At 41.5% G+C, this 11654-nt stretch overlaps 1 protein-coding gene across 1 annotated transcript in view; it reads right to left on the reverse strand.

Moving 5' to 3' along the window:
• LOC114614870 (alcohol dehydrogenase 1-like) overlaps positions 1-7298 on the reverse strand; it is a 14327-nt gene extending 7029 nt beyond the window's left edge. Inside the window, exons 1-3 of the mRNA XM_028760503.1 lie at positions 7223-7298; positions 6369-6467; positions 5146-5247 (exon numbers count right to left, since the gene is read on the reverse strand). Of these exons, the coding sequence (XP_028616336.1) occupies positions 5146-5247; positions 6369-6407 (141 nt within the window). The 5' untranslated portion in view covers positions 6408-6467; positions 7223-7298. The remainder of the gene's footprint in view (positions 1-5145; positions 5248-6368; positions 6468-7222) is intronic.
• Positions 7299-11654: the final 4356 nt, after the last annotated feature.

Below are 11654 nucleotides of genomic sequence, written 5' to 3' on the forward strand. Positions count from 1 at the left end.
GTGTGTGTGTGTGTGTGTGTGTGTGTGAGAGAGAGAGAGAGAGAGAGAGAGAGAGAGAGAGAGAGAGAGAGAGAGAGAGAGAAACTCCTCCCAGAAGCCATAGGTTGCCAATTTAAAAGTCCACTGCCAGGTCTGGGACATCCACCTTGAGTTGTTGGTCATGGTGTCTTGGGGACTGTTCAAACAATGTAAGATGGTGCTTAGTTGTTCACCAGGAACCTGTTGGTAAGATTCCTATTACTGAAAACACCACAGACATGGAAAAAGTAAGCTGGTACTGACTGGGATGCTTTCTCCCCGCTGGCTTACTTTGGTAGAAGTAAGAAACTCAGAGTTTCTATGTATGGTACTGGGAGAGAAAAATCACCAATAGTTTTACCTCTGAACTCTGCAAGATGCAATATATATAATGACCAGACTGGTAGGATGAGTTCATGGGTGCAGTAGTGACATGCTATGGGGACAAACAACCGCTTACTGATTGTATTTAAGGCCCACTCCACGGGAAGGAAACTGTGCCTGGTACCATAAATCTGACCAAAAACCCGTGACTGGGAGCTTATAGGCTCCAGAGGTAAACCTGTTACTGTTGTTTTATTGCTAACTAGAAATCATATCAAACTGTCCTCCAAAGACATATGTATTGACTTGTAGACGAGTCCAAGGCTCACATCTCTTCCTGCTGTGGATGACAGTTAATGAAGAAACTCACAATTGGGTGAGGTGCAGATAGTGTGTGTCCCACACCCTTCCGTAAATGGGACATCAGTGTGACACAACTCCTCAAGGCTGGGACAATATTGTGGAAGAGGGGTTGGAAAGATTGTGAGAACCCAGAGGTTGAGGAAGACCAGGAAGAAACAGCGTCCTCTGGACATAAGGAACACTGTATGCACAGCAGCTGCAGCTATGTGCACAAAGTCAAGCCATTTAACATCCCAGGAGGGAGGGGTTCACAAGCCCTCAGGCCTAGCTGAGGAGCTATTGACAGTTGATGGCTTTGAGTCAGTTTTCCTTAGGGGTACGATCCTTGGGAGGTCAACTGTGCCCTGGTGGATGGGTCCACACCATGCGTATGTGAGCAGCATAAACCTAACTCAGTGAGGTGTTAAAAGAAAAGGACGTGACGTAGGGAGAGGATGAGGAGGTGGACGGTGAATCCCTAAAGAGTTAAGGTAAGAGTGGACTGAATATGACCAAACCCTACTGTGTGCCTTAAAAATACCTGGTTATAAAATTCTTGAGTCTTTCAGAAAAAAAATGTGGTACATCTTCAAGTCTAGAGGAAGAGTACACTCTCTAATGCCAGGCTACATAGTTTCACATCTGTGATGTTATTGTGCCAGAAGAACACAGCACTGACTATCTCTTGTCTTCATAGTTTTACACAGACTGCCTGAATACGGCAAAGTCACTAAATTCTGTTTGGTGCTCTGCTACAAACAGTTAAGCGGTCTATGTGCGGTGGTAAAGCCGACAACGGGGAGCTTTAGAGTCTGTTTGACACGTGACTTCACATAGTTGAGGGAAGCCTGGGTGGTATTGCCATGCTCCCTCTGACTCCCACAGCAAACAGTCGCAACCCCAAGGCTGTTTGTACAAGCTTCTCATCCTGCCTAGTGTTTCATGATACAAAGTAACATGCAGACGGGAAATGGAAAGACCTTTGAAGAAATCTTCAAAGACTCTTCTACAGCGTGCAACTTTCTTGCCTTTTCTTCATGCCATTATTTCTTTTTTTCCTAGCTATTCCAATTTCAAAAGGTCAGTTAGTTTTCCTCCAGGGTAGAGAGATTCCACAGCTGGATGAGTTTGGAAGCAAGTCAGATCAGTTTCAGATTGTATATTTCACTTGGAACATGTTAACTGCACCAACAAGTTTTATCTAGACATTCTCTTTATTTTTACTTTATTTTTTTCTGGCTAGCAGAAATTGATCCTTGGCACTTTCCAAATTCTTTGTAAAACTGCTATTCTCTTTTGGTGATCTGATTGGTCACAGTGATGTTTATTTCCTCGATTCCTCTGGGCTTCCTTCCCTTGGGGGGATGGGAGGTATTTATCTGTTTTCTTGGTCTGTTTATTCAGGCCTTTGGCCCAATAGCTGACCTACAATCCCATTTCTCTGGATACTTTTGTTTATTTGCTTGCTGCCCTCAAATGCCCACTCTGGTTGGTCTTCAGGAAAATCAGCCTAATCTAGTTTAGATTTAATCAGCTTTAGATTTCTTGGGATTCAAGTGACCTTAGCATGGACTATTGTTTCTTTGCTTAGTTCTCTGTGTTGAGCTTGCTGCTATGTTGTTCATGGAGTTTTCAGGCCTCTCCTGATTGCTTATGACCAAGATCTCTGATATGGCTTTGGCGTGGTTTGCCCCTCAAGAGAAGCTCACATTCTAGACTCTTGGTCCCCAACATAATAAGTATTGATAGCTAGCAGTGCTTTTGATGGATGGAGTCTAGTGCATTACCCTCGTGAATAGCTTAATGTCTTTCTCAAGAGGTTAGATGAAGAGGCTTGTTAAGATGGTTCATCAGTTAAGAACACTTTCTGCTCCTGCAGAGGGCCTGCATTTCATTCTCAGTACCCAAGTTAGGAAGCTCACAACTGTCTATAATTCTAGCTTCAGTGTATCAAATGTCCCTTTGTGCCTTCTAGGAGCACACGAGTGTACATAGATACACAGGCACGCAGGCACAGACAGACACACAGACTCACATGTGCACATTCACACACACTTTAAAAATGAAATACATCTTTAAAAAGGAGACTGGATTAAGTATCGTGGGAATGAATTAGGTCTAGCAAGACTGGATTAGTCCCCAAGAGATTTAAATACTCCTCTGCCTCCTTGTAAGAGAGCATGAGCTCCTCACTGAAAGCTAGTTACAAGCTAGCGACAAACACACTCTTGAACTTGAAACTGTGACTTAAGCAACCTTCAAACACACAGCTGTATTACAGTAACAGAAAACAGACCCAAACAGTTCTTTGTTTTTTGTTACTTCTCAAGATATGAGTTCTCCCACACTCTTTTCTAAACAACAAAGCTAGCCCCGTTAGCAGAGCTGTGGAATGCTGAGACTGCTAACTTGCCTCTTCCCGTGGCTAGAACATCAATGTAGTGTATTAAAGTCGTGGTGAAGGCACATATCCCTAAAGTGACATCTCTGCCCCAAGGGTAGGGGAATGGGAGCATAAGCTCTTTCTATAAACTAGATTGTGTACCTTTTACATATGCTGACCCCAGACTGCTCCTAATATAACAGTATTTGGTGGTGGAAACCTTCAGAGGTAGCTAGCCTCAGATGAAACCGTGACTTTAGAGCTTCATTGGTGAGATTGCTATCTTTATGAAGACAGAGACCCGGAACTTTCTTCTTTGTTCTCTCTCTCTCTCTCTCTCTCTCTCTCTCTCTCTCTCTCTCTCTCACACACACACACACACACACACACACACACACACACACAGGCACAGGCACAGGCACAGCAAGAAGACGAGCATCTATCTAAGCCAAGATGAAAGCTCTCACCAGAACTCAGCCCCACTGGTACCCTCATCTGAGAGACTTCCAGCCTCTGGAAGGGTGAGAAAATAAAGCTTGTTTAAAGCACATGGACGATAGTGCTCTGTGGTGGCTGCTGGAGCAGACTCAGTCCTCACCTGGCCCTGTCTACTACAGACTTTTTCCACCTAATGAGAATGGGAGAGGAAAATGGCTGATTCATCCCTGGTATCATCTATCTGTCATACCTGGAGTGGAGAGTCCCTCAGTGGACCAGTGTGGGAGAGTGAGCCCAGGCCCCTTAGTCATTCCTACTGGGGAAGAACATCTATTATTGTCTTAGACTATTTTCTAGTGATGTAACACCACACATGGTGTTATCCTCACACTATCAGTTTCCTTATCTCACAACTGGAATCTGGTGAATCTGAGAGCATGGTGTCTCTCATCCAACAAGGGCCTCCCTGCTGTTACAACAGGGTAAACTGCAGGTGAATGTGTGTGATACAGAGCTGGGTGGGTTCAGAATCACGCTTTTATTAGGGGCCTATAAGTGTCTCTCATCCAACAAGGGCCTCCCTGCTGTTACAACAGGGTAAACTGCAGGTGAACGTGTGTGATACAGAGCTGGGTGGGTTCAGAATCACGCTTTTATTAGGGGCCTATAAGTAATCTCTTCTTGAGGCACAGCTTTAATCCATTCATGAGGCCAAAGGCCCTATGATCTACACACTCACTTTTCAGGGACATTGTTGTAGAACCATTGTATTGGCAACTATGTTTCAGCACACATTTGGAGGACACCTGTAGCTATCAAATGGCTATATCTCAGCATAGCTCTATAACTTTCAAATGGATATATATCAGCATATCTCTGTAACTGTGGGAGAAGGAGGTTTCAGAACCAATAATTGTGTTGACTTTCACAAATCTTAATTTATGTATATGTGTATATGTATGTATGAGCTTTCCTGTGTGTGTATGTATACATGAGCCTCTCTCTCTCTCTGTGTGTGTGTTTGTGTGTGTGTGTGTGTATGAGAGAGAGAGAGAGAGAGAGAGAGAGAGAGAGAGAGAGAGAGAGGAGAGAAGAGAACTTTTTGTGTATATGTGTTTGTGATGTGCATATGTGTGCATGTGCTTGTGTGTGTACACACATACACAAGCCAGAGGCAGAGGTCCAAATATCTTTCCTCATTTGGTTCTCTATTTTTTTTTAATTTGAGACAAGGTCTCCCACTGAAGCAGAAGCCCGTCACTTTGGCTACCCTGGTTAGCCAGAAAGTTCTGGGGGATTCTCCTGTCTCCAACTGCTGGCTACAAATGTATGGCTCCTGCTTGCCTAACGAGTACTGTACCCACAGAACCAACTCCCCAGTTTTACTTTTAAGTCTAAAAAGCACTAGTATTTTTAAAATATTACTGATCGCTTGGTATTTATGTATCTTAAGTCTGTGACATTTTAACAAAATGCAGCAACCTACTTGACTATTACTATATGCTAACATCAATCTGTTATGAATCATAGGAAGTCTTAACTCTAGCTTAGACTACCGTTTAATTCCTAAATTATAAAAGCATTGCAAGTACACATAGACACAATCCATATCTACTCAGCATACCATCGTTTGTATTTACCTTAATTCGAACCTCACCAGCTTTCGGGGGATCAACCTGAACCTCCTCAATGGACAGGGGGGCATTAGTGGTCCAGGCAACAGCTGCCCGGCATGTGATGACCTATATGCATACAGAAACGAAGTCACAAGGTGGCCTTACTGCCAATGAGCTACGAACAGGTGAGATGTGGTGTTAAAGTCACACCCACTGTCCAACCAACCATCCTGATTATTTCACCTGTTTGAGGTGAAATAATCTACTTACTCCATGGAGACAATCACATCTACAGTTTATGTTTATCTGGTTTAGATAAAAATTGAAATAAAATGTTATAATGGAAGATGAGTTGACATCTGTACATATATGTGTATGTATATTTAAATGTGCACATAGACGGGGCATTACACACTCTTTTAGCCCCAGAGAGCTGATCAGAATTCTTCGTTGATTTCTCTTTATTTAGAATGTCACAACGTATTAATGTTGGTTCATGAAAACCAATTCTTTTCTCTGAATTAAATCTCTGCAGTACAACTTCTAACATTAATTACTTAGAGAAGATTATAATCCGTCATGCAAAGAACATTGTTAGACAGCATGAGTGTCATCTTGGAAGTACAACAAGAGTCACTACCCATTTTATTTTTCCAACTAAAGTTCATCCTAGTGAGATAAGACCTAGATCATTTAATTTGCCATTATAACTCACGTCCTCTGCCCTACAGCACGTGTTCAGTTTAGCTGTCAGTCTCCATACAGCTCAGTTTTCTGTTCTGATTTTCCTTTATAGTAGAGATTTGGAAGCTACAAATTTAAGCACTCTTTTATTTTTTAACTTCTTAGGATTGACTAAGTTGTTTGTTTCTTTAGTTTTTCAACACAAAAATAAGGGTGAAGTGGGAACACAGCCCCACCCACCACAAATTATGCAGTTTTCTAAATTTAGGAAAATCAGAAGCGTCAGCATATGCGGAGTGCAATGGAGGAGCCTCACCCCTCAAAACCACCTCGGTGATGATAGTATCTCCCCTTTGGGGCAAGTTCTATGTTGTTTCTATAATTAATAACAGTTTCTATTTTATCATAATTTTGATAGAAATGCTCTAAAACTGATTTGCAAATTATAGAAGTTCTTCATTTGTGTAAAGCATGTTCTCAACAGAGCTTTAAATAGTAAAGCTTATATACTACTAATTATGATCATTCAGGAGACTACATTCCAAGAGTGAACCCTGACTTACATTTCCAAATGTTTTTGTGTCGAGGCTGGCTTGTTCCATCTTTGCTTCTGGAAGGTTTAGACTGGAGAGTTCTTCTGTCTCTAGCCGTTACCTGTTGGACTGAGCACAGATTTTCTTTTATACTCCAGAGTGACTTAGGCACTATGCACTAACCAGGAAAGTAGGGGAAGGGAAAGAGAGAAACGAAAAATCCAAAGAGAGGAGGATAACGGAAAGAAGAAGCCATCGAGGAGAACTGGGGAGGAAAGATGGGTGAAGTAGAAGCAAAAGAGGAAAGGAAGTGGGTGTTTTAGAAGAAAGAGATGAAGGAAAAACATTCTGCACTGAACCATTTGCACATCTCGTCTTCTGATCCTGAATACCACTTCTAGGCTACAAGTTTTCATTCCTTTCTGGACGAGCAGACCAAACTTCCTAAAGATTTATAGGTTTAACTTGTCCCAAGGTTCAAACAAGGGTTTGTGTTTCAGATGCTCTGAGTTTGTGGATGGGCTGGGGGGTTATGAAGAGGGATGTACTACATGGTGAGGAATGAGAAAAAATTAGAAAGAAAAGTACCGATTGATGAAGGGGGATCGGGTAGGAGCAGGCGTGAGAGACGGAGTGAAATTAAACAGGTTCTAGTAGATCTACCTGCCTCTACCTGCCGAGCCCGGCAAATGGGAATGTCCTACCCAGCTCTGCAGCTTTAACACTTTGAAAGAAAACCACATTAAGCATTAATACAAGCAAGAAAACAAGAACCACTGAAAACACATACATTACGTTTTAAACTGGCACAATCAATGAGAGGCAATTACAATTTTTCGGAAACAAATATTCCCTAGGGAAGTAGAAAACACACGTCTACTCACCTCAGGAAGCGAATGCAGACTGGAGTAACGATTGCACCAGAGTCCAACTTGTTGAACCACTGAGTTTTTATTGGGGTTACGAATAGGAGTGTAGCATCATTTGCAAGAACAGGGATGGCTCAAAGCCGCTGCATCACCAGGCTGCATCCCCAGAACTCTCCGCGTGATTTGCATAGGCGTTCCACAGTCTCAGAGACCTCTCTGCACCTTGCTGGTCGGTCTTGAGCAGTTGTTTACTGCTTCCACAACGCTTGGGAAAGGTCATGGAGTACCTTAAAGGCTTCAGCTTTCCCAGACGTGTGAAGCTTCTTACATCCTGATTTAGCCAGCCCCTCCTTTACCTCCCGCAGCGTTTCCAGTCACAGGAAGTCGCTTGTACTATAGAGACCCCTCTCATTTCAATGCCTGTAATGGAGCCGGACTTTGGATATTTGCCGCAGCTGTCGCATCCTCGCCATCTCAGCTCCTTCAGGTCTTCCATCTGATTAATGGTAGGATGAATCTCGTGCAGTGCCCACTAACGGTGTTGCCCAGGCTTCGTCTTGATTTTTCAAACCATTGTGTCCCTTCTTGAGAGCCTGTCTTACTCTCCCCAGCAAGTAGCTTTTTATTGGTAATCTTTTTCCTTCCCTCCTGGCACATGTGTGGCATGACCCATCCACATTTGCATCAATCGAGCGTGAAAATAAAAGCTAGTCTCTAAGAGTACCATAGCAAGTGGCCATTGGTTCCCTGAAGCACACCTAAAGTCTTATGTTACACTGCCAACTGCTCCTGAACTTCTGTTTTGAACCGCTGCCTTCTGGCTAATGTCTTTGAGCTGTTTTGGCACCTGAAGGCTAGCCGGCATTGGGGGTTAGGCTACTTATGGTTATTTGTCATCATGTTCTATAACACTGCTGTTTGTCATCGTTTTCTGTAACACTGCTGCCTGTCATAGTGTTCTATAACACTGCTGTTGGTCATGTGTTCTATAACATTGTTGTAGGTCATGTGTTCTGTATCGTTGTAGGTCATGGAGTTCTATAACACTGCTGTTGGTCATGGTGTCTTCAAGCTATTAGTCTGTAGTGCAAGTTACCAAACATGAAATAGAGGAGAAAGCACCGTTCCTTGCTTTAACCATCAAAACAGATGCCTTGCATAAAAGTCCCCAGGGCTACAGTCCTAAAACATCTCCTATAACAATAAGTTAAAGGCTGAGCACCTACAATTCTTCAGTCTAGATAAAATGATAAACATAGCACAATTAGAATCAAAACAATTCCTTTAATTATATATTATACAAAAGCTCTTTATAGAAGGGATTGTTAGATATATTGTTTCTCCTTCATTTCTTGACTTGAGTTTTTTGGTCCTCACCATCTAAAAGCTGTGATTTCTGACACAGTAAAGCATACACACTTGGTCCTCTGGTTCTGGCTCCTAACATAGCACTCGTGACTTTTAGGAATTTTTAAATGACGAACATGACATGTATAGATCTCCTCAGTCCTAGAGGAGAGGAGAGTGGAGTATAGAAGAACTTGTTCTAATGAGGCAGCTCAGTAGGACTCCTGATAGTCTCAGCAGGACAGCTGGTCACCAGCTTGCCATGACTAGGGACTTGACATGCTCAGTTTCACCTACTATCTTCTAGGGAGAGGGCTGAAAAATGAGTTAATGTTTCCATCATGCTTCTGTGGGTCTGGACACCTTGTAGGTTGGTGAATACACCCATGTGCTGGGAGGGTGCACTTTAATTTAACAAGCTCAGAGTCCCCTGTTTCCAGGAGCTGTTTGACCTTGCCCTACTTCCTTTACTTTATTTTCATATCCTTTTTAATATCCTTTCTAATTAACCTGAAGTTGTTCTCTGAGTTCTTCTGTGAGCTCGTACAACAAATTATTAGAACTGAGGAGAGGTCATTGATACAGGTGATTTCACAATGTCAATGACATGAATAACTTGGCTATCGGCTGGTGTTGATTGGCATCTGACATGGAGGCAGTCTCATGGAATTGAGCTGTGGGCTTTGTGTTTAACTTTACATAGTTTGTATCAGAACTGAATTAGATTGTACGAGACCAAGGTGGAGTCTATAGGGAGTTGGAGAATTGTCCAGTATAGAAACCTGACATGTTAAATGTGAGAAAACCCTATGCTAGTTATCCTGACAGGGGATTGCTATCTACAAAACATACAGGACTAAAAATTAAATACCCAAATAATCAATACATAAATGAGCAGATGAATTGTACAATTCTCAAAGGAATTATTCAAATGGCCACCAAATACACAAGAAAATGTTCACTATCTTCAGTTATCAAGGAATGTGAATCAAAATTCTATCGTGATTTCATCTTACCTCAGTCACAGTGGCTCTCACTGAGAAGACAAACCACAGGCTAGCTGCAGCAAGGAGATGCTGGGTGTAGAACCATTATACACTGTTGGTGGTAATGTAAATCAGTGTCCTCACTGTGGAAGTCACTATGAAGGGGCTGCAAAAAAACTAGAACAAGAGCTGTCAAGTGATCTGGCTATCCCACTCCTGTATATATACTCAAGGGACTGAGAATACAGCACACCCATGTTTACCGAGGCTCTGTGCACACTCCTCTAGATATGGAGCCAGCTAAGATGCCCACCACAGATGGATGGATAAAGAAAGTGTGAAACCTATCATCTAATCTATGCGTCTGTCTGTCTGTCTGTCAGCCTGTTTGTCATCTATCTAGCTATATATCATCACCTATTTTTTAATATCTATCTATCATACTCATCTATTATCTCTTATCTACCATATGTTACCTATCATCTATCTATTATATCACCTAATCTATCTACTATCTGTCATCTATCTATCTCTCTATCTATCTACCAACCATCTATTATCTGCCATCTATCTATCCATCCATCTATCATCTATATATTTATATATTTACCATTATGACATTAAGAAGAATGAAATTATATCATTTGTAGGGAAATATATAGAATTGGAGATCATCACATTAAGTGAATTAATCAAGACCCCAAAAGACAAATGTTGTGTGGTTTTTCTCATTAAAGAATCTCATCTAAAAGGAAGAGCACGAAAGCAGGTGGAGGACTTTTTGGGAAGAGGAAGGCAGTAGGAGTGGGAAGGGGGCCGGGGCGGGTAATGGAATTGAATCATATCAAACACTTCATACACATGTCTGAGAATGTCACAGTGAAATCCATCATTGTGTACAGTGAACAACACTGATAAAAAGAGGCAACACTAGGCTAAAGAGTTCTTAACTCAGCTTTTCTTGTACAGATTCCCTACCTCACGTCCCTTCATAGTCTGTAGCTATCCCCTTTTTTTCTGGTACAAAAAGCATGTCTACTTAAAAGGGCAATTCCCACCTTGATATGGAGACACAAAAAATCCTAGGATAGCGAAAACAATCCTAAACAATAAAAGAACTGCTGGAGGCATCACCATCCCTGACGTCAAGTTGTTACCACAGAGCTGTAGTAACAAAACCAGTGTGGCATTGGAATAAGAAATCTTAATTAGTGGAATTGAACTGAAGACCAGACATAAATCCACACACCGATAGACACTTGATTTTTTTTTTATAAAGAAGCCAGAAATACACACTGGAAAAAAGACAGTATCTTCAACAAATGGTGCTGGTCAAACTGGATATCTGCACGCACAAGAATGCAAATAGAACCGTACTTAATACTCTTCACAAAATTCAAGTCCAAGTGAATCAAAGACCATGACATAAAACCAAAATCCTGAACTTAACAGAAGAGAAAGTGAGGAACAGCTTTGAACTCACTGGCACAGGAAAAGACTTTCTGAAGTGTGAGCACTAAGATCAAAAATTAATAAATGAGAACTCATGAAACAGAAAAGCTTATGTAAGGCAAAGGACACTGTCATTAGGACAAAACCACAGCCTACAGAATGGGAAAAGGGTTTTTTGTTTGTTTGTTTGTTTGCTTCAATTCCACATCCAGTAGAAGAATAATACCAAAATATATAAAAATTTGTGATCAATAAATTCAATTATCAAGTAATTTATTATCAAGAATTTAATACCAAGGAACTAGATATTTAAAAAAAAACTCATTAACTCAATTTAAAAATGAGATACAGATCTAAACAGAGAATTCTCAATAAAGGAATCTCAAATGTCTGAGAAACACTTGAAGAAATGTTCAACACACATCAGGGAAAATGCAAATGGAAACCACTTTGAAATTCCATTTTACACCTGACAGAATGGCTAAGATCAACAATACAAGTGACAGCTCATGCTGGCGAGGATGTGGGGCAAAGGGAACACTCCTCCATTGCTGGTGGGAATGCACATTTCTACAGCCACTGTGGAAATCTACTTCATAGTCCTTCAGAAACTTGGGAATCACTCTACCTCAAGACTCAGCTATAGCACTCTTGGACATATA

This window comes from Grammomys surdaster, unplaced genomic scaffold (assembly GCF_004785775.1).
Source record: "Grammomys surdaster isolate TR1022 unplaced genomic scaffold, NIH_TR_1.0 126531, whole genome shotgun sequence".
Taxonomy (NCBI): domain Eukaryota; kingdom Metazoa; phylum Chordata; class Mammalia; order Rodentia; family Muridae; genus Grammomys; species Grammomys surdaster.